Genomic DNA, 22,500 nt, shown 5'->3' with positions numbered 1-22,500 from the left:
ACAAAGGTCATTTGGCTGGGGTTCTTATCTGTTTCAGAAACAGTGAAACAGTATCTGTTTCCTGCTGTGACCTGGGACCTGGGTGGATGTCTGACAGTGTCTGTGTGTGTGTGTGTGTGTGTGTGTGTGTGTGTGTGTGTGTGTGTGGATGACGGGTGTGTATCAATCTAACTTTGGGCTGCTTTCTGCCTGTGTCTGGGAGTGGGATAGAAGCGCATTGAACACTGCCTGCCAAATACTCCTCCTAATGATGAAGAAATCAAGGCCTGCTCAAATGGGACTTTTCTAGAATAATGAGTCATGTAGAGTGCATTGATGTGTGTGTGTGTGTGTGTGTGTGTGTGTGTGTGTGTGTTACCTTCTCCCGTTCTGGTAGTGCTGAGTTCTAGGTCGTCCCTTGTGCCGTTCTGTGAGTCCAGGTATGTGGCTGGTACCCAACCCTGCTCTTCAGCGGTACTAACGAACCACCAACCTGCAAGACACACACACACACACACACACACACACACACACACACACACACACACACACACACACAGGACGTTAGTACTGCTACATATCACTGCACGATTACGAAAAGCCTAAGGTATGACAGCTGAATAGTTATGCTTGGATTCAAAAACAGTTTTACACATTTTGATTTACACGCAATAATAGAAACGTGTCATCGTTGGAGGTTCCACATCCACCGCGGGGCGATGCAGAGGCTGTAAATTAAACAGAGCGCCACATTCGCGAAGAAATAATGACGTCATTATTTATTGGGTGTTAATGTTTGTATTGGTCTCGGCTCTCACTTTTATCTGCTCAACGGAGAGTTGTGAAGTGATGTCATAGAGGGACATTTCACCTGCTTGGAAGGCTCCTAGCATTACACAACCAGAGCAGGCTGCACAAGGAAACACACACACACACACACACACACACACACACACACACACACACACACACACACACTCGAGAAAAGAGAGTTTGCTAGAAGAAAGGAAGGAAGTAGAAAGGAAAGAAAGAACGAAGAAAGGCCACTGATCAAGGACACTTAGGTGGGTGAAATAATATCTGATCCCGTATCAGAAAAGAGGGTCAACATCTACCTTCTTAATTTTTTAGTACTGTATTTCTTAACCTGATTGAATACAAAAACATATGTTGATTTGGACACATGCCCAATTTCGAAACTCTCAAAGAGAGGAAAGTCTTAAACATCTATCATTTCATGACAGTTAGCATGCGTCCTTCTGTGGTGAGGAGATTTGAGTTCCGCGTGTCTGTTTACAGTTCAGACTCGAAGGCACCCAAAGCATTTCCTCAGTAACATTTGGGATCAATGAAGGCCTGCCATTTGCTGTCATAAATAGCAGGAAAGCTGGACATGTCTCTCAATCTTTCACAAGGTTCGGAAATCCAGGCCTTATTTATGACTGTCTGCAGCCTCTGACAGACACCACATGCTAACGTACGCACGCACACACACACACACACACACACACACACACACACACACACACACACACACACACACACACACACACACACACACACACACACACACACACAGACACACACACACACTAACACCCACACCCATACCCACACCCATACCCACACCCATACCCACACACACTAACACACACACACACACACACGCACCAGTAAGTCAGACAGGTTTCATCTAGGAATCCAAGCTCAGGGTGGGGACAATATGGAAGGGAAGAGAGAGCGAAGCATCGAATCGGGAATAAAAGGTTTTATTTTTCTACCAATGGTGGCCAACAATTAAGTCATCACCTCTCGGATGTATTTACAGTCATAAGGCGGCAGCCTGTAATGTGGTTGGAGAGGCTCAAGTGAATCGAATCATCACGCCCCTTTTTATGTCCCGGCAAGCCACACAAAGTCACATTAACACATGCGACCAATGTGGAAAATATGGCTGTACACAACTCCACTGCATCATAGGAAAATAGAACAGTCTGTAGGAAAAGAAGTGTATTTTTATAGCAGAGTACAGTAGAATTTGGCGTTTTTACAGTGACGCTCCGTTGGTCTTTTCAACCATCGTCTTTGATGCAAGACTTTAAGTAGTCACTCCTACGTGAAGCATTTTTTCTTGAACATGTGACCTGGCGAGGGAAGAACTCTGGGCCCTATGGACCGACTCATCCAGCAAAACCTTTAACACTACTGGATCTGAGCATTCTGACTGAGGCCCCCAGCACACTGAATCACATCAAACTGAATAACAACGCTAAAGGATAGCTAGCAAGTCACAACATAGTGCAAGAGCGTTCTCCAACTGCCACTGAGTAGCCTCCATTCCAGGGAAGGCGGACGGATTGTAATGCATGGAATGGAATGAGGAATGCTATCAAACACGTGATACCATTCCTGATTCCATTCCTGATTCCATTACAATGAGCCCGTCCTGCGATTTCTACCTCCACCTGCCTCCCCTGCTCCGCTCTCCCTCTGGAGAACACGCGTCTGTACATTGAGTCCAATACCACCCTGACTTTGACGGCTAATATGTAGTGTCTGGGCCACGTCAAACTGCTTTCCCTTCCTCAAAGAAGTCTAGCTTTCTGTTACTGACCATCTTTGAGCTCAACGTAGACATTACAGCAGACTGTGAGTCTGACAACACGGTATACTAAGTTTTGGAAGCTGTCAGAATCGTTTCGCTTCTATTTCAAGCTAATGTGCTAGTGGTTAGCACAAAGGCTAAAACTTGACAGTAGAGGCCTCATACAAAGTGAATGTGACATTTGTGACAGTTATGCTATGCTAATTATGCTAATCGATTCACACTGCAGTAGAATGAGTAGCTGTTTTGATTAGCACCATTCACCACAAGGTGAGAGGCAGTCACAAGGCCTCTCCTTTTTTTCCCAGTCCTACTTTTCTAGGGGTCTGCGATTCGCCCTGCGATAAGAATAGCCAAACCCATAAGAAGCGCATTAAGGTTTATAGACCAAGAAATTGTAACTATTCAAAGAGGAAAGAACTGAATCCACTTTGGTAGATGAGGGCCACAGATTAGCAAAGAGACGATTTAGGAGCCATTTTTCTTTCTAGGCCACCTGACTCGCTGTGGAAAAATAGGTTGATAAATCATCGCTCTGACATCTAGGTGACTGAATGCCATTATCACAGTGCTACAGCTGTATAACACCCTACTCGTAGGGCTGATGGAAGTAGGTTAGGTGTGTGTGTGTGCGTGTGTGTGTGTGTGTGTGTGTGTGTGTGTGTGTGTGCATGTGTGTGCATGTGTGTGTGTGTGTGTGTGTGTGTGTGTGTGTGTGTGTGTGTGTGTGTGTGTGTGTTTGTGTGTGTGTTTGTATGTATACATGCAATATCTTGTGTATATCTGTGTGAGAAGCTCTGAGCTACTCTCACCCAGGCTGGCAGACACTCCATGGCACAAACAAACACACACACACACACACACACACACACACACACACACACACACACACACACACACACACACACACACACACACACACACACACACACACACACACACACACACACACACACACACACATATAAAGAGCTAAGCCACGCTATGAGCTCCATCATCTCCACACATGAGAGCCTGCCCAGGCTTTGACAAGACCCAGCTCCCCTATAAATCCAGCTCTGGAGAAAATAAGGCCAGTAAAAGCAGCGAAATGAGGAACAGAAATGCTGCTGGACCCCCTTAAGCACAGACGCAGGCACACACACACACACAAACACGCGCACGAACGCACGAACGCACGCACGCACGCACACACAGTTCCCATGGTGGATCAAATAGACTAGAGAGAGAGAGAGACTGCAGAGTTTGACTAAGTTAGCTGCATGGCAAATGTTGACCCATGGACAGAGGAGTTGGTTGGGCTCATATGAGAACGTTCTCTCTCTCTCTCTCTCTCTCTCTCTCTCTCTCTCTCTTTTTCTTTGGGCATGCCATTTTGCCTCCAGACAGACAGACAACAAACAGTGTTTTCACAGAGGAGAGGCAGAAAGGACATCCTCTTAGGCAGGATGTGAGGCATGGTTTGCCATTCACAGAGATGGAGCCAATAGACTGCTCATGTAGGCCCTCACACTAAGAGCAAGGCAGGCTGGTGGAGGTAGAAATCGGAGGATGGGCTCATGGTAATGCATGGAAGGGAATGGGGAATGCTATCACACACGTGTCCTCCGATTTCTACTTCCACCAGCGTCACACACGATTGATACCATTCCTTAAGGCATTCTATGCATTACAATGAGCCTTTCCTCCGATTTCTACGTCCCCTGATGTGTATGGTATCAATTACGACACAAGTTCACTACTGAGGCTTGTTAAAGGTATGAGGAAACTCACTTTGAAGCAAATATAGACGACAGAACCATGTTTGCCAGTCTGAATACGTGGTGAATCACCGAACATGGACATGGATGTGGAAAAACAAGTGGTCACTCCCCTCAGCCAGGGGGTTAGGGTGGGGCCAGGCAGGGGAGGGGAGGGAGGCAGCTGTAAAAATGTGCCAAGCTAGAGAACAAGCCAAATAAAAGATGGCCGACTAACGAAGTACATATTGGAGACCATCTGAACATACAGTACGGTGGAGGGGTAGTGAGGGGGGGGCGGGGCTGTTGTTTTAACAGGTTTAAATCATCATACCGTGTTATTGGTGGCAGGGGCCCTGTGTGGTGTGTGTGTGTGTGTGCGTGTGTGCGTGCGTGCGTGCGTGCGTGCGTGTGTCCCACCATGTTGCCACACACCGGGGCTGGGAGCTGTGCTTAGGCTGAGTTCACTCAACCTTTAAAAGTGCCATAAAAATATATATCGGTGAATACAGTACGCTCGCAACACGAGCGCTCATTTCCTGTCATAAGTATGATACTTTTATTCTTGAACAGGTGCTGGATAGAGAGGAAATCAACCTGATTCTCAGGCAGCCTTTAGTTAAAACACACATGAATTAAAGGTATGATTCCTGTGTACTTTGTATAACACTGATCAACATACATTCTCCAGAGTTTTATTTTGATCCTGTCAGAAACAAACCTAATTTGCTGTATTTCACATGATTCCTGAGGCGCAAACCACTAAAACAAACATATCCCGAAAAGGTCAGAGCGGGACACCTGCAAAAACTCCAAAGAATTGGTATTGATATTTCATATTCTACTCGACTTGAGAAAGGGCACTAATTGCTGCTTTGAGTGCAGCACTACGGTAAAACATCAATTTTACAGGATGTAGTGGTTTTGTCTGCTTCTCCGGGTGTGAAGAAGGTCACAGTGTAAACAAGGCCGCAGTAATTGAGCGCAAACGTACTCATGGGCCTGGTACTGAGAGGAATGAAGAGAGGGAGAAAGGGAGAGTGGGAGGGAAGGAGGGAGTGAGTGAGATAAAGAGCAGGGGAGAGAGAGGGAGAGGGAAAGTAAGAGAAACGGAGAGGGAAAGTAAAAGAGAGAGAGGGGGGGAAGGCAGAGAGAGAGAGAGAGAGAGAGCGAGAGAGAGAGAGAGAGAAAGGGAGAGAGAGAGAGAGAGAGCAGATGTTTGGCCAGGTCTTCAAAGAGGGAGTATTCCGCACACATTCCCCCATCCAAAAACAGCACGAGAAAACTTTCCTTTTGCTTTCTTTTTTGGGGGGGCAAGGAGAGAAAACGTCAACGACGCCTGTTGGAAACGTGCGTTTGAGGGAAGCCATGATGCGATCGTGTCGTTGGTTTTTATCGCTTCGCCATAATGAACAACAGATCCGACGGCGAACATGGAGCTGGATGCTGCGTCAGGACGGCACATTGAACCCTGTCCTCTTCTCTGCAGAGTAAGCAGAAGTAGAGGACACAGAGTGGAGTGGGCTTAAAATAGCTCCGGAAACAATTATGGCTGTCCCAAAACGACAACCCGTGAGCAAGGCCAGACGCTAATGCCATCCTAATTACCTATCACACAGTTACCTCAGCCCTGAGGTGAATGTGATACAGTGTAGGGCCACTGGGACAGAGTTATTTACCGAGTCAGGTCAAACTCCAGGCTGTATATATATATATATATATCCATCAAACCTAGGGCTAAACTGGACACAGGTTATGTGATAATATCTCGTCAAAATTGGATGGATGGATCAAACGAAGAGCAGACAAAATCCCTACCATGACGTCGGGTTCTTTTAACAAGGTAATCTCCTTTGAACGCGTTGCTGCATCCCTTTGGAACTTTTTTTTTTTATAAAATATTGCGTATCTAATTGGCAAAGTAGAGAGAATAAAACACCCCACGTCCAAAATAAATCCCCTGACAGACACTTCAAAGCATCGCCAGACCGTTCAAACCGAGGCGATACCCAACCCTCATGCTGTTTTATCCTAGAAAGTCACATTCTATTTCAAGCCTTCGAATCTTTATTGACACTGTATAGCGTGACTGGGGACGGAACGGAACCAACTGCATCCCCGGCGAAGCTCGTGTTACCTGTTTTAAGTTTTACGCAAAACACAAAGCTTCGGTGACTGTTGTAGTTCTGTTACATGTGTAATGGGATAGCCGGGAGAGGGGCTTTCATTAGCCTATGTTGACTAAACATCACGCTCAGCAGGGTCGTGCTAACCCCGGCCTTGAACCACCACATGGTGTGTGTGTGTGTGTGTGCGTGTGTGTGTGTGCACGTGTGTGTGTGTGTGTGTGTGTGTGTGTGTGTGTGTGTGTGTGTGTGTGTGTGTGTGCGTGCCTGCCTGCCTGCCTGGAGTGTGTGTGAGAGAGACCCAACACAAAGCATTCCTCCAGGCTAACCCCATGCATCACGCTTATTGCGGACATTTCCAAAGCTTGGATGGTGATGCTAACGCTAAGTTAGCCAAGTATCTCTGTACAAATCTCCCTCTGCTATGCTAATTGAAACAGGCTGCCAGTTTTGTTTTACAGCCTCAAGGTGAGTCTTTGGCTACGGCCTCTTTCGTGTGAGCCTTTCTTATCCGAGAGATCCATAAGGCTTATAGCCACTTCTCTACACTGGTGATTGAAGCAGGTTAGCAACGTCACTGCCTGGAGGAAGGTGAAGCTAATGCTAAGCCAAGTGTTGCATGAATGATAGCCTGTCTCTGAGCTCACAATGCTACCTCCCTGATTAGAAGCAGGCTGTCATTTTTACAGCCTGAAGGTGATGCTAAGGCTTAGCTACCACCTCACATCTGAGCTCCGTCCAAAACATCCTCCCCTTAGCCAGGACATCCTTTAAGCTAACCCTTCTAAAACAGCTCCCCTTGATTGAAGTCTGTTTGGTAACATTTCGGCCCGGGGTAAGGCTAAGTCTCGAACTGGCGTCTCTCTTGTGCGAGGCCTGTCTTCAGTAGCCCACAGGCAGAGATTCGGAAGGCTTACAACTTCACCACCATGACTGAATAAAGCGTAGGCTATCTGTCTAACAGCCTAAGAGGTGAGGCTAACGCTAAGCTAGCTGTAGCTTGAGTTATGCAGTGTAAGGTTTGACAAATAGGGAGTTCCTACCCAATGCTTAGCCCAGTGCTTTGCCCTTGGCCCTGGGCCAAGGCAAACCCACTCCCCAGTCCGGCCTACCTCCAGACTCGGGGCAGGTTTTGAGAAGGGATAAGTGGGTAACAGGGAAGGCTGATGGAGGGAGCGGGGCAGCAGGTAGCCTAGAGGTTTGAGAGGCCGGCCAGCAATTGGAAGGTTGCTGGTTCGATCCCCACCTCAGGAGGGGGCCGGATGTGAGTTGGTGACTGGCATCATATCTAAGGTATCCTACTGCCGTTGTGCCCTTGAGCAAGGTACTTAACCCCTAACTGCTCCAGGGGTGCCTATCAGGGGCTGACCTTGTGCAATAGAGCCCAGGAAAAAAAAAGATGTGCAAAATGGGGATCAATAAAGTATATGTTAATATTATTAGAAATTAGAATTGTAATGCATGGAATGGAATGACAATGAGCCTGTCAATGATTTCTGCCTCCACCAGCCTCCCCTGGTGGGTTAGTGGGGGCGATGCCAGTGTAAGTCTGTCCTCTGGGCAGACACAGAGGGGTGGAGTGTGCCTATGCACTTTACCTGGGTTCATCCATCTCCAGTTTTGGGCTTTCATTCCATCCCAGCTCTAACCCACTGAATGCAATTAACCCCAGTCCAGACTGAAGACGATTACACATTATTGTTTTTTATAATTATTGATAATTATGTTAATTATCTGGAGTTCAGGAACCATAGCTAAGGGTCCATAAGCTCTTCAGGTTGATGGTAACAGAATACCCAACTTAATGCCTACATAGCAGGCCTATGGCATATTCGCTAGGCTACAAAATCCCCTTACTAACCTGGCAGAGAGAGACGGGAGGTATTTGGGCAAATGGTTTCTCCGGCTGGGTCTGTGGGACGTGCGGCACACTAACCCAAAGGATCCTGTTTGCAGTATAGCATCACGGTTCTCCTGCAGGATCCATTAGGCAGGGTAATGAAACAGATTTTTTTTTTTTTTTTCCATGCCCCCCCTCCCTCCTCCTCCTCCTCCTCCTCTTTGCTATATAGCCATATAACAGAAACAAAGGATTACTAAGACTTTTATCCCTTTGAAATAAGGATATCAGAATTTGAAGTGCATGTCCACTCCAAAGGAGGTTCAATTGAGCGAATGAAGACCTTTCCTAAGGCCGTTAGTTATCAGTCATCTGGATAGATATCGTGACGACAATCAACTTTGTCGGAAAGCAGAACTTCTGGTCACGCATGGAATTTATTTTTTCCATCTGAGGCATTCCATCCCCCAGAGACAGACACTCCACGGTTTCCCATGTCCAAGAGAATAACAGGAGAAAGAAAACCAGGACACTGGCCCAGACATGGCCTCCTCTTCTCCTTTTAAGAAGATACTGGCATGTCCACCTTCTTGCCCTCCATAAATCTCCCTTTACTAGATAGTAGCTTGTAAATCTGAGGATAGACACACACAGACGCTCAGACGCAGACGCTCACACACACACACACACACACACACACACACACACACACACACACGCTACAGTATCGGCAGGCCTCACGGATGGATGCTGCATGGGGCTTTGTTGACACAATACAGTGAAACAGCTGGAGTTGAACTGGAGCACACAAGGCCAATAACTTCTAGCAGGGGTATAACAACAACATCCGACTCTGGATTTGAACCCATTACTTTATCAGTTCAAGAGTGCAGGAACAGACAAAACTGCTGCAAAAGCAGTTTATGTTTTCACTGGCAGAAGTTGGACATGAAACATTTGTTTCTGTATATGATAATAAACGAAATATAGAATAAATCAAATAAAGAGCATATATTGATAGAAAAAAAACGAAGAAAAAGCTTGGGGAGCCGAACATTAAAGAAAATATAGAGGGGTTTATAAATTGGGGGACTGGGACGTTAAATTACCGTCAGTGTTACTGGGATCAAAATGTCAAAGGGAATAAGCAGGCAGTTTCGGAGGCTGCAACATAGCCTTGAGAGAAGGAAAAGCGAAGTTCTGAGATATTATACAAGCTCTAGGATGTGTTTAACTTGGCATAGCCACTGGATGATGTCACCACCGCTGCTCCACTTCTCTGGCCTAGTAAGAGGACAACCAATCAGCTTGAGCATGTATATACAACTCTCGACTCGGACGACACAACATTGCGCTCTTTGCTGATGATATTTTGTTCTTCCGATGCATTTTTCAAAACATTGAAGCTGTCGCTTTTTGCAGACTTCTTCCGAGTGCAGTCTAAACCAAACATTTGAGTGACTTTGTGGAGCCGGTTGGGGTTTAGACATGCACAGCGTCAGTGCTACCAATTATGCCGTGGTTTTGGCAGACGAACAGGCAGTTTATATTTGAAAATTCATTAAAGAAACATCTAATGCCTCACGGGTGACTCTACAAAGATTCTAGGGATTGGAGCTGCATCAAAAAATGTATTTCAAAACATAACTCACAGCAGCTTTAAGGTTGTCAAAAGTGTCAAAAAACCTCACAAACCAACAAGGAAAAACTTCTCACACATCTGCGTCATATCCCAGAATTCCCATATTTTTGATGAGATTAGCTTCCTTTTGGCCTTACATAAAATGGAGTATTCACAAAGGAGCACATTGCAAAAGCAAGCGTTCCCCATAGTGCTTTTGTCTCAGCCAAACTGGACAATTGTCTCACTGTACTTGCGGATGAATAGGAAACACAGAAATACAGTCAAAAAAACGGTTCAAACGGCCCTAATGTCAAAAACACATGGAGTGCAGGGAGTAGAGCATCAGAGAATGTCAACCGTTAAGGGACGGCAAGGAGCTGGTTATAGACGGCAAACGTGACTCATTAACTCACATAATCACTCAAAGATGTGCACGACAACGCTGTTTCTGTGAGAAAACATGCACAATGGGCCGTAGATAAGATGTGGATGAAAGCTAGGGGGATTGGGTATCTAGGCCATCGTTCTGCTGACGGTGGGATATGGTGAGGTTGTTGTTGCTGTTCATCTTGAGTTGTGCAAGCTGCAAGCTGTCAATGGCCTGGCATGGTAAATTAGATCCAGCTCTAGTGTAGCTAAATAGAGTTTTCAGAGGAAAGACAGAATAACAAAAACAGAAGGGCCAGGAAATGGATACCACTCTATACTGTAAACATATTGGCCTGTCTAATGTTTAGGCTGTGTTAGTACCTACAGCAGTCACAGTATACAGTACCAACACCCACCAGTACCGACACCGACCAGTACCAACACCGACCAGTACCGACAATTGGCCTTATATCAGGAATCTGCTTTCCTGTAATTCAACAACTCAAGATGTACTTTAAGGTCCTCTGTGATAGCATTTATTAAGTTAACATGGTGGAAATGAGGAACAACTTAAATAAAGAATGTAGTCTAGGCTGTCTGTTATCCATAAACTTCAATATGAACAAACAAAAAGAAAGCTGATCAGGCAGATTTCCTCTCCTCCTCCTTCTCTCTCTCTCTCTCTCTCTCTCTCTCTCTCTCTCTCTCTCTCTCTCTCTCCTTTTAAACACTTTCACTTGTAGACCTTTGCAGTTGCACACATGCAGTTAGCACATCTCACTCTCCACTTGTGGACAATTAATTATACGTCTAGTCTACATTCTTCAAGGAACAGGCAACAGATTGGCCTGCAGCCTACAGCTGCCATACACATAAACACACACACGCACACACACACACACACACACACACACACACACACACACACACTGGACTGCTGGCCCAACAGAGCCTCCAGGTGGAGCCAAGCCTCAGTTAGGAGATGGAGGGAGAGAGAGGGAGAGAGAGGGAGAGAGAGCGAGAGGATGAGGAGGGGGGTAACAGGGGGAGAGGAGAGGGGGATTCTTGAGGACAAAGAGGGTAGAGTGGAGGAAAACAGACCATGAGGTGATACCACGAGAGGGGAGAGTGAAGGAGGTGCTGAGTGCATGTATGTATGTGTGTGTGTGTGTGTGTGTGTGTGTGTGTGTGTGTGTGTGTGTGTGTGTGTGTGTGTAGTGCTGTATCTATGTTTGTGTGTGAGAGAGCATGTTTGTGTGAGAGGAAAAAAGACAGAGAGCAAGAGAGAGAGAGAGAGAGTGTGTGTGTGTGTGTTTACATGACTCACCGCTCTCACTCTTTTCGATCACGTCCACCGTCTCCCCGGCCTTGAGGCTGATCTCTGAGTTCTCCTGCCTCTCGTAGTTGGCCACCACAACGTACTGCTCCAGCACCATAGGGTCCGAGCTGTCAAGCCCTGCAGTGGATGATGGGAAAAAACACGCCGTCAGCCATCGCCCCGCCATGGCACCCCGCGAGCGCCCGCTGCCCCGCACCCGGTAGACCGCCATTGGCTGACCCTGCGCCGCCACCGCTGCTGCCGCTCCTCCCCAACCAATCAGAACGCAAGCTCAGAACGTCGCTGCATAATCCCAAATGTCTGGCCATATAGCTGAGTTGCCCCCCGGCCCACACCAATGGGCAGAGAAGCATTTGAAGAAAAATAAAACAAAAGAAAAACGAAAAAAAAAATGTAAAAAACGAAAAGAGAGACACAAAAAAATAAACGGCGGCCAGCTCAGGGTGGTTGCTTCATGCGTCTCCGTTACGGGGCCTCCATGATCTTAACACAAACCGAAGAAGAAAGAAGCTCGGCAGAGATGGAGGGGGGGAGACAGAGGGAAAGAAGGAGAGAAACAGAGGAGAGGAGAGAAGGAGCTGCAGACGGTCGGAGATGAAGACTCTGGAGTGAAGTTTCCCTCTGGAAAATCAACAGTGTGGCTGAGAGGAAAGGCCTCCCCTCTGCTGGGTTTGGGAGTCTGCCGTTGGACGGGGAGTAGGGGGGCTGAACACACCAATCATGGCAGTCGGCACTGCTGGCCTTAAATAGAAACATATGAGTGGGCCGGAGCAGGGAGAGAGAGGGGGGGAGAGAGGGAGAGGGGGGGGGGAGAGAGAGAGAGAGAGAGAGAGACTGGGCCTATGTTTATGTGAAACACAAGAAGAAAGCATTTCACTTGGGTTAGGCTGCTCTCTCTCCCCCCCCCCCCCCCCCCTTCTCCTTCAGCGAGGTTTAACCTCTTGAATGCCAGCTATGACTTCATTTACTGCGTTCATGTGGCGCATGTTTTTATTGTTATGCTATAGATTGTAACAGGGTTGGGTTTTTTTAAATGTATTACAACTCAACTATAAAGTTGTGAAAGGCTCTCTGACGTGATTTAGTTTACTCACGAACTTGAACCGAGGCTGAATTGTACAGTTCATATCGATATTGCAGAAAATGTTATCACTAATATTCCGGTACGTTTCATGACTCATGTAAGTGATATCACAGTGGCGCATTCATGTTTCACGCCTCGGTGACCGTTTCCAAAACATCATCAATTTGCCCTCTGGAGATGGTTCAAATGAGGAAAAAGACCATCCATCCCCAGCGAATAGCAGGACGTCAGCGCGGGCCTATCCTTTATGACATCTATGCAGTTTACGGCTGTTTCCAGGAGCGCTTCCAGACAATCGGAGGACGAACCCCAAACGCTGGCGACGCGCTGTGTTTTCCTAGGCACCTCGAACGCTCACCATCCGCTCGCTCCGTGTACAGAGTGCAAACCTAGACATGCATTCTGGGAGTTCTTGTGGAAATTGATTTGAGAGAAAAGCATAAATAAAAAGGCGTGGAGTGGAGAGAGACGGTCAAAACAGAGAACAGATGATATCTGCAGAGGCCCCGCAGTGTCTGCTACTGGTGGCGTGAAGGTGTGTGTGAGTGAGTGTGTGTGTGAGTGTGAGTGTGTGTGTGTGTGTGTGTGTGGGGGAGTATGCAGTGGCTGCTGCTGCACCCCCCCCCCCCCCCCCTTAAGCCCTCCCTGACCCCATTCCTGACACTCACACTTACTGAGAAGCTGAAATGCATATCTGAGAGTAAACAACTTCATTTCTGAATTGGTTTGTTTTCCATTCTATTCGGTTCAAACACCGGCTTAATAGTTCTATTTCAAAACCAGGCCCTGAGACCTGCCTTACCCAAGTGTTTGTGCAACCGGCCCCCAGGTGTTGTGCAACCACGACCACAGCATGCACGTTACACAAACCTCCTTGGAAACTGACTAAGTAGCAAAGACTGTCTTAACAATATTCTATTAATATACTACATGTTTTGCACGATTCTTTATATACATGTATAAACAAATCAATCAATAAAGATGCGTATGACAATGACTTTACAGGAGGAAAAAGAGGACAGTGCTCTCTCAGCCGGATCAATAGGCTACATCTACCCAATTACTTATGATCAGCGGAGCTCAAATACTGATTGTGACAGACGCTGTATCATCAGGCTAATGGAATTTGACCTGGAACACAAACCATGTCATACCTTCTCTACTGGCAGTTTTGTTAGTGGTTTTGGCACGACTGTCGGACAGTGCCTCCCGATCTACATATCTTCTCCCAGTTCGCTAAGCAACTCATCTTAAGTCACAAGGTTGGGATCTGAACCTTCAATGGGACTTAGAACCGGATTATTGCACAATCCTTCGACACGATATGTTTCGCTGATGTTTACCTTTTGGGATAGGGGAGGAGTCTAGATCTGATAGGAAAATCAACTAAAACTAACAAGCTGGTTGACAATAAGACAATGCTTCACGGTAGCAATTGTTTTTTACAATGAAGATTAACACAATCCTACAATAACATGTTCTAAGTAAAATGAGTAAAATGCGTTCAACTGTTAAACTCTTCAACGGGCTTCCTAGAAGTACAAGAAGGGATCTATTCTGCGCCGGGTAAGACATCATAAAGTAACTCCACATGGTCCTATATAAACAAACAGACAAGCAACACAAGGCAAAGCTATTAACCTTCACTCCCCATTTCAGCTAAGCAATTCCCCCTCTCTCTCTCTCTCTCTCTCTCTCTCTCTCTCTCTCCCTTCCTCTCTCTCTCTCTCACAGCTAAGCCATTCCCCCCCTCTCTCTCCCCCTCACTCCCTCTTTCTCCCTCCTTCCCTGCCTCTCCCTCTCCCCCTCTCCCTCTCCCCCTCTCCCTCCCTCCCTCCCTCTCTCCCTGCCTCTCACTGACGGCCCCACTAGGTGAAATAAAGACAAGGCAGCGTATATGCAGGCAAGGCTGAGCCACAAGGCTGAGGTAGCGTGTTATGCGTACAGGGAGCAATCCAGGTCAGACTTCAGTCATAAAATAGGCCAGACTCAAGCCCTTTAGTGCTGCATGCTGTTCCTATGGACACAGAACGGTGTTTGTGCCTCGAAACGAAACACCATCAATCATGCTAGTGTTAATATGTTGGTGTCAGTCCAGTCATAGGTTGTTTTTTTTGGGCGTGAAAAGTCCTATTGACACGTTGATAATGCTAATACAAGGAAACAAAGTGTTTTCTTTTTTCAAACGTTGCACCAATTATGTTTAATTTTCTCAAGGAACATTCGTTAAATGCTCCCCAGATGGGCCGATTTTTATTCGTGTTAAAGCGTGTGTTTATTTCTGGAGGAAAACACATTCTTAGCTGAGATGTTTATTTGCAGACTTGACTCGCTCTCTTTCTCGCTCTCTCTCTCTCTCTTTCGCTGTTTCTCTCTCATTCTCTCGCTGCCTCCCCCCTTCTCTCTCTGAATGAGGTCACTGTTATTAATTGATCCGTGTGATCCAGTGAAGGTAGAAACTGGAAGACAGGCTCATTGTGATGCCTGGAACGGAATCTGGAATGGTACCAAACACACATGTTTAATACCATCCTTGTGATCTCAGAGATCATATTAAACACATGTATTGAACCAGACACTGTCACACCTCATCTCATCTGTGCATGCGTGTGTGTGTGGGTGTGTGTGTGCCAGCCATAGAGGCCCATAGGGACACAGGAAGAGATGAAAGGCAGACAGAATGTGAGGGCTTGACTTTAAACAAATGGGGGGGAAAGACACCAGTGACAGTGCATGCAGAAGCAAACATTAAAGCCCCCCCCCTACAGGAAAAGCCTGTACACACACACACACACACACACACACACACACACACACACACACACACACACACACAAACACACAGTAGGGCTACCTGAGGCCTCTTTCCTCGGGCTGTCTGTAAAGCCGTACATCCATACTGCAGGCCGAAGGAGAAGGAAAGGTAGAAGAGAGGAAAGAGAGAAAGAGAAAGTTATTCAGGTGGTTATCATGCACAGCACACCACACAGACACACAGACACACACACACACGCATTCACTCACTCACGCACACACACACACACACACACACACACACACACACACACACTCACTCACGCGCACACACACACGCACGCACGCACACACACACACACACACACACACACACACACACACACACACACCATCGACTCCACATTGTTCCCCTCATGCCACCCTGATCACAAGCAGGTCCTGAAACATTATCTACCGAAGACAAACAGAACACTAACAGGTCTGCTGCCAACAGAGCAGGCACTGATGTTAACATCAAAACACAATGTTTTTCATTGCAATAGAAAGTACTTGCATCAGCCATCTGGTTATGATACACTGTGTGCATATGAAGACACACAGCAGACTGTACACACTGATGGAGAGAAGGACTGGGTAGAGGTCTCACCACCTCTGTGGTCCTCTGTGGCTCAGGTGGTACTGTAGAGCAGGTTGTGGGTTGTGGGTTCGATTCCCAATGCTAAAACGGAATGCTTTCACGGTACAGTAAGTCACATACATACTATATACTGTCTTTCTTCATCTGCTGTTGTAATTGAGGGTAATTCCTCAGAAGCGGTGACAGCCGCACAGGGAGACCCCTCTGTTCTGATGGAGAGGTAGGACATTCTTCAGTAGAACATGCAGCACTTGAAAGTTCCGTAGGAAGAGAACATTCCAGAATGTTCAGTAGGAGAACCGGATTGTACAGTAAGTAGTGGAAAAGCAGAGTTGATGATCCCCCCCCCCCCCCCCCCCCGGTCCTGAGCTGACCCTCCCTCCCTCCCTCCCTTCATCCCTCGTTCCCGACCTCTTGGAATGTCTGAGGGGGGCGTCGGCCTCCTGGGCTGCCCTCCACAAACACAGCCCAAACGTCTCAGCCCCCCACCAGGAAATTAAATGTCATTCGTCAGCGTGTGAGGAGGAGAACGCAGGCACCGAGGGGGGGCAGGGGTGGTTCACGGGGGGTAGGGGGGGTCCCTCCCCAGTCAGAAAAATGTGTAAAAACATTGGGCATTAGAAGTACAGGGTGGGGTACAGGATAGGGCTGAATGTTACGGTCATAGAGGCTCGGTTGAAATTTCCTGTCCAAACCGTCCTTCTTTTCTCCGAATCGCTTCAATCACCCCAACCTGGGCAAGCACCCAGAACCAGGGCTCAGGGCCAGGCCGCTAAACAAGCCAGCAGAACGAAGACAAAACACTGTTGGGATGGGAAACGAAGCCTAGGAGGCCTGCTGAGTACATGGACAACCACCTAAACTCCCACAGCGGGATAACCGCTTTCAAAACAACTGAGGAGGGAATGACTACAATACCCAGAACCCCTAGGGAGTAGGGACTTCACCCTGGACGTCAACTCTACCCTACTCCACCCCACACACCCCTCGCATGCCTACCCCCCACCCCCACCCTCACCTTCAACCATCGCCTCACACTGTGTTGCTCTAAAACAATCAAGGAGGGAACCTACACTACCCAGAAACCCACAGGGGGTAGGTACCAGTGGAGATAGAAATTGGAGGACAGGGCTCATTGTAATGCATGGAATGGAATGAGATTCCTCTTTCCATCCCATGCACTACAAGGAGCCTGTCCTCCGATTTTCTACCTCCACCAGCCTCAACCCGGTCAGTACCCCACCCTAAGCCTTAAGTCTCTACCCCACCTCCACCCCTTTGCATGACCACCTCCACCCCCTACCTCCACCTCCACCCCCTACCTCCACCTTCAACCATTCTCTCACACTCTACCGCTGTGGGGAAGAAACACCCCCCCCGCGCGCCCCCCCAGTTTCACGTGAGATAATAAAAGTAAAAGGCTCTCCCGTGTAAAGCCCTGTGAGCTCAGCAGATTGATGGGGTCCCTGAGGGAGGCGAGCCAGAGTGGCCCGTGTCAGCAGGGGTCAGTGGTCAAACCCAGTTAACTAACAGCCTGCGTTGTTGCCACAGAGACGTTTCTTTCAACGCAGCACTCAACATCTGATTGATATTAACCCTCCGCTGTGTCCACACACACACACACACACACACACACACGCACACACACACACGCACGCACGCACGCTCAAATGCATGCACACATGAGCGAATGCACACACACGCACAAATGCACACGTACACACACACACACACACACACAGAGCTAATTCCTTTCAGGTTTCTCTGATGACGCAACTATCTAGCAGACTCCAATGTTTTCTTTTTCCCTTTACTGGTGTGGGTGATTTTCTTAGAATCCACGGCCCCAAAAGTCTACATCACCCTGCAATTAAGACTGGGGATGGTGAAAAATGCCTTTTCTAAAGTCCTACTCTTGAGGTTTTGATTGGACCGGCTTATTAACCATCTGTCCTGTTATTTCGTCGACTTAGTAGATTATGTTTTGAAAGGCCAGTTCCTGTCTCAACCTCCCCCCCCCCCATGTCTACACACACACACGCACACGCACACACACACACAGGCACGCACACACACACACACACACACACACACACACACACACACACACACACACACACTCACACGCACACACACACACACACACACACACACACACACACACACACACACACACAGAAACCCATTCCCTAATCACTCCACACACTGTGGCCATCGGAGCAGGGAAGAGAAATGTGAAAAATGTTTAAAATGTTTGACTACAACATGTGGTTTGTGCAGCAAAAAAGCACAGATTTCAAAACTGAGACAGCTTGACATTTTGGAAACGTTTCTGTCGGGTGCGTTTTTGTCACAGTATCAGAAAATCCCATTTCCGTGTGAATTAAGTCAGTGTCAGGGCAGACAGAAGGAATGGATGGCACGTTGTTGTGACCGTCCTTCAGAACGCTCGCTGTCACCACACGGCAGGACGCGGCCCCGCCAGCGGCAAACACTTATCAACCGACGCCGACAACCAACAGCTGGCAACGCTGACAAATATTCGCTAATGCTAACTGATATTGATACAACAGTTAGCAGTGAAGGAACAACACTATAGCTAAACTAGCCCATATGGATGCGACAGTTAGCAGAGGACAATTTATTATTTTTTTTTTTTAATTCTCGCAATGACAAATGACAGCCGTAGAGTGTCGCTGGAGGGAGAGGCGGCCATTAATGACAAACCCTGGCATCGGTGTTGACAAAACACTGGCGTGAAACGACCATTAGCAGTGACAAAACACTGGCGTCTCAGCTGGGAGTGACACAGTATGGGTGGACGGGGGGAGGGAGGGAGGGGAGGGAGGGAGGGAGGGAGGGGTGAGGCAAACATCACTCTACATCTGTTTCACAGTCCAGTCTGGACGTTTCCTTCTCTCTCTCTCTCTCTCTCTCCCCTTCTGTCTTTCTCTCTCTCTCTCTCTCTCTCTTTCTGTCTTTCTCTCTCTCTCTCCCTCTCTGTCATTTTCTCTGCACACTCACACACACACACACACACACATTCTCTCTCTTTCTCTCTTTTGTTTTGAGTCACGTCACTTAGTCACAATGGGAGCTGCTCCCTTCTTAATCATTTCTCGTTCAAAGGGTGGGGAAAGCCCTGCAGAATCAGAGACTGTGAAACAGCCACGCCGCTCCAAGTTTACCATCTCAAACAGAGCAAACCTCACTTACTGTACAAACTTTCTCTGCCTATATTGTGATTGTAGGGGCCTTATGAGTCCAAAGTCAGGAAAATGAGCAATGGGTTTCCTATGAAGTCATTCATCACCTGTATGTTGTATTTAAAACACTGGGTGAGGTGATAAGATTGAGTATGTATGTAAGTATGTAAGTATGTAAGTATGTTGACATTTCAGAGTTCATGCCCTTTCGGCTAGCATTGCACACACACCATTAGCTTCAACACAGAGCAGCCAGGTTCAAATGCAGCTTCATGTCTGTTTGTTTTGAAAGGACATTCGACTTCCCTCACATGACACTCCTACATGCGCGCACACACACGCACACACACACACACACACACACACACACACACACACACACGCACATACCTCCCCTGGTTGACCCAGTTCCCCCAATGTAAACACTATTAGGCATTCGTGCGTCAGGGTGAAACCGTATGCAGTATGCCACGTAAACACCAGGGTCTGTCAGACATGCCTCAACCCCCCTGGCCCCCCTGGACTCCATTCACTCTGCATCTGGATCTCACATGCTGCATAGGGAAACAGTACTGCTGCTCCACTCTCCAGGACTGACAGATAGAGGGGGAGTGAAGACACACACACACACACACACACACACATACACACGCGCATGCACACACACACACACACACACGCATACACACACACACACAGACACACACGCGCACACGTGCGCATGCACACACGCACACACATGCGCGCGCACACACACACACACACACACACACACACACACACACACAGACAGACACACACACACACACACACACACATACACACACACACACATACACACATACACACACACATCCCAAGAGTCAGCTGGCTTCTGACCCCTTAAGTCTCTTGCAGCCATTGGAGGTCTCTGCATCTGGTTCTCATATGCAGGGGGAAAGTGCTTCAGGACTGGGAGAGATGGAGTCAAGAACCCCCCTACCCCCTCCAAACCCACACTCAGTCAGTTAGCTAAAAAACACTGCTGAACCATAGTTTCTTGCAGCCATTGGCGGCCTTAGCGATCTAAGTCGTTTTTCTGTAAAAAGCAGAAAAGCAGATTCAAGCAACAACAAAGCGCCACTCCCTGCCACTTTTCTTTTGGTAAACAGCTGAGATATGGGACTGGAGAAATGTAAGCACTCTCAAATTCATAGACCGAGCTATGGATGTTACAACTGTCCATCCATGACATCACAATTATAGTTTTAACCATATTTTTAAAACTATACAGTGTTTGTTTACAATTACATTGTTGACAAACAAGGGAGTATATTTTGGGGTTCTGATGGGGTAAAACAGTTGAACTAAGCTCACGGGGCATTTCTAAGTTATATTCTTAAAAAACCAATGGCTATATATCATTTATTTAAAGTTCCAAAAATGGAGGTACCAATCCCAGACGGTCCCTTTAAACAATTACGAAGGAGTTAGTTAAAAGTGTCAACGTGACATATCTCATTATGGGTAATGGGTTGAACGGTGCAAATATTGTGGTTTTGCCACAGACTTGGTAATGGAGAGCGATTGTAAACATTCTTAGGGGAGGCTAACACTACATCATCTTTGGCTTTTATACTGCTTCTACAAAACAAATAAAGCAGACCACAAACTACTGTGCTCTGCCACTATAATCCTGTCCTCCATGTCAACTATGGGTTGTAATATACAGCTGAGAAGGGAGACCAACCCCATACGCTGGTAAAGTGATTGCATCATAATCTAAGAATACCATGACAAAGCTGTCTGGGGACAAACATAGCATGTTTGTATTGGAATCTCCATAGGAGACACATAAATCAAGCTATTTTTAGCTGTTTTTTTTCCGTGTGATAAACCATTTTTATGTCATATTCGGGACTTGTGTACTGGTACAAGTAACGTGGCTAACGTGACCAGTTGCTCATACAGCTGAAAACAGATAACAACACATCTTATTCCCTGCACAGTTCTTCCACACTGTCTCTGTTTCTGGGATGATGTGGCGGTTTCAAGAACCCTACAATGGTTGGAGCGGCGTTATGTTGAAGTCATGTTTTCAATGAGACGCCATCGGTAAAATGTCAGTGACTGACAGCATATGACAGCTCCCTCCCATCCTTGGGTCTCTGACCCCTCATTCTATACATTCACCGACAGTAGTCTGACCGTCATCGTTACGTACCGTGTGTATATAATACAATCAGTTAAATGCGTGTATCTATACTGTACAGCCAGACATGGCACCATCTTGACAGACCCACCGACTTAAGTCACCTGATCACATCGGGATCAATGGGGTCATGTTCAATCAGGCTAATATCGCTAGCAGTTAGCATTACTGCTCAGAGCACAGAGCACAACGCAGTATTGTCTTTGTGTTACTCTTGTCCTAATACACTAAACTAAACTAAGACAAAATCGTAGCGTTAGCAGAAGAGGAAATGGACGCATCGGTCTCATCTGCATCCCAAAGCAATCCACTTTCCCACAAAATCAAAACATTTTTGCAGCATGTTGAGAGTGTAACTGAATACTGTGGATGGTGATCTCATTCTGGCCAATGGCATTCTTGATTGGCTCGGGAGTCATAATGCTGCATGGTCCAAAACATCTTTACGGTTACTTTTGCCAATTATGATTAAAACCTTTTAAAACACATCACTCTAACCAATAGTGATTCAATATTCCTGCAGAAGCACATTCTTTATGTAGCACTGTGTAACCTGGTTTGGAAAAGCACTATACAAATAAAGGAATTATTATTATTAATTATTATTATTGTTATTAATGTCAGAGTTATTTATCTGATAAGAAAACAAATGGACCAGGACTGGGCTGGGGAAGGGCGGGGGGGCTTTTGATGGGAAGATTTCCATCACTAAACCTTCAGAAAACAACCTCTTAAGGCGTACGACAGGATACGCGAGGCTCATTAATTAACCACATAGCATTTCCTGTTCTGTCAATGATTAATAATCCATACAGGGTATGACTTACGCTTTCCTACACCACTCCCTCAACCTCTACACTACGTGTGGCAAGAGAGCTCTTAAGACCCACATTACAGAGTCACACGCGCCTATGCTATGCTACGGCTAAGCGGCAGTTTGTAATACCCTCTGAGTCCCCATTCAACACCATGCAAACACGGTAAGACGGCTAACGCTACTCAAA

At 46.9% G+C, this 22,500-nt stretch overlaps 1 protein-coding gene across 1 annotated transcript in view; it reads right to left on the bottom strand.

Moving 5' to 3' along the window:
• The window catches only part of sh3pxd2aa (SH3 and PX domains 2Aa), a 26,621-nt gene extending 14,815 nt beyond the window's left edge, over positions 1-11,806 (bottom strand). The window contains exons 1-2 of the mRNA XM_083694208.1: positions 11,610-11,806; positions 359-472 (exon numbers count right to left, since the gene is read on the bottom strand). Coding sequence (XP_083550334.1) covers positions 359-472; positions 11,610-11,787 — 292 coding nt within the window. The 5' untranslated portion in view covers positions 11,788-11,806. The remainder of the gene's footprint in view (positions 1-358; positions 473-11,609) is intronic.
• Positions 11,807-22,500: the final 10,694 nt, after the last annotated feature.

This window comes from Argentina silus, assembly GCF_951799395.1.
Source record: "Argentina silus genome assembly, chromosome: 22".
Classification (NCBI taxonomy): domain Eukaryota; kingdom Metazoa; phylum Chordata; class Actinopteri; order Argentiniformes; family Argentinidae; genus Argentina; species Argentina silus.
This window is presented reverse-complemented; position numbering and strand designations above follow the sequence as displayed.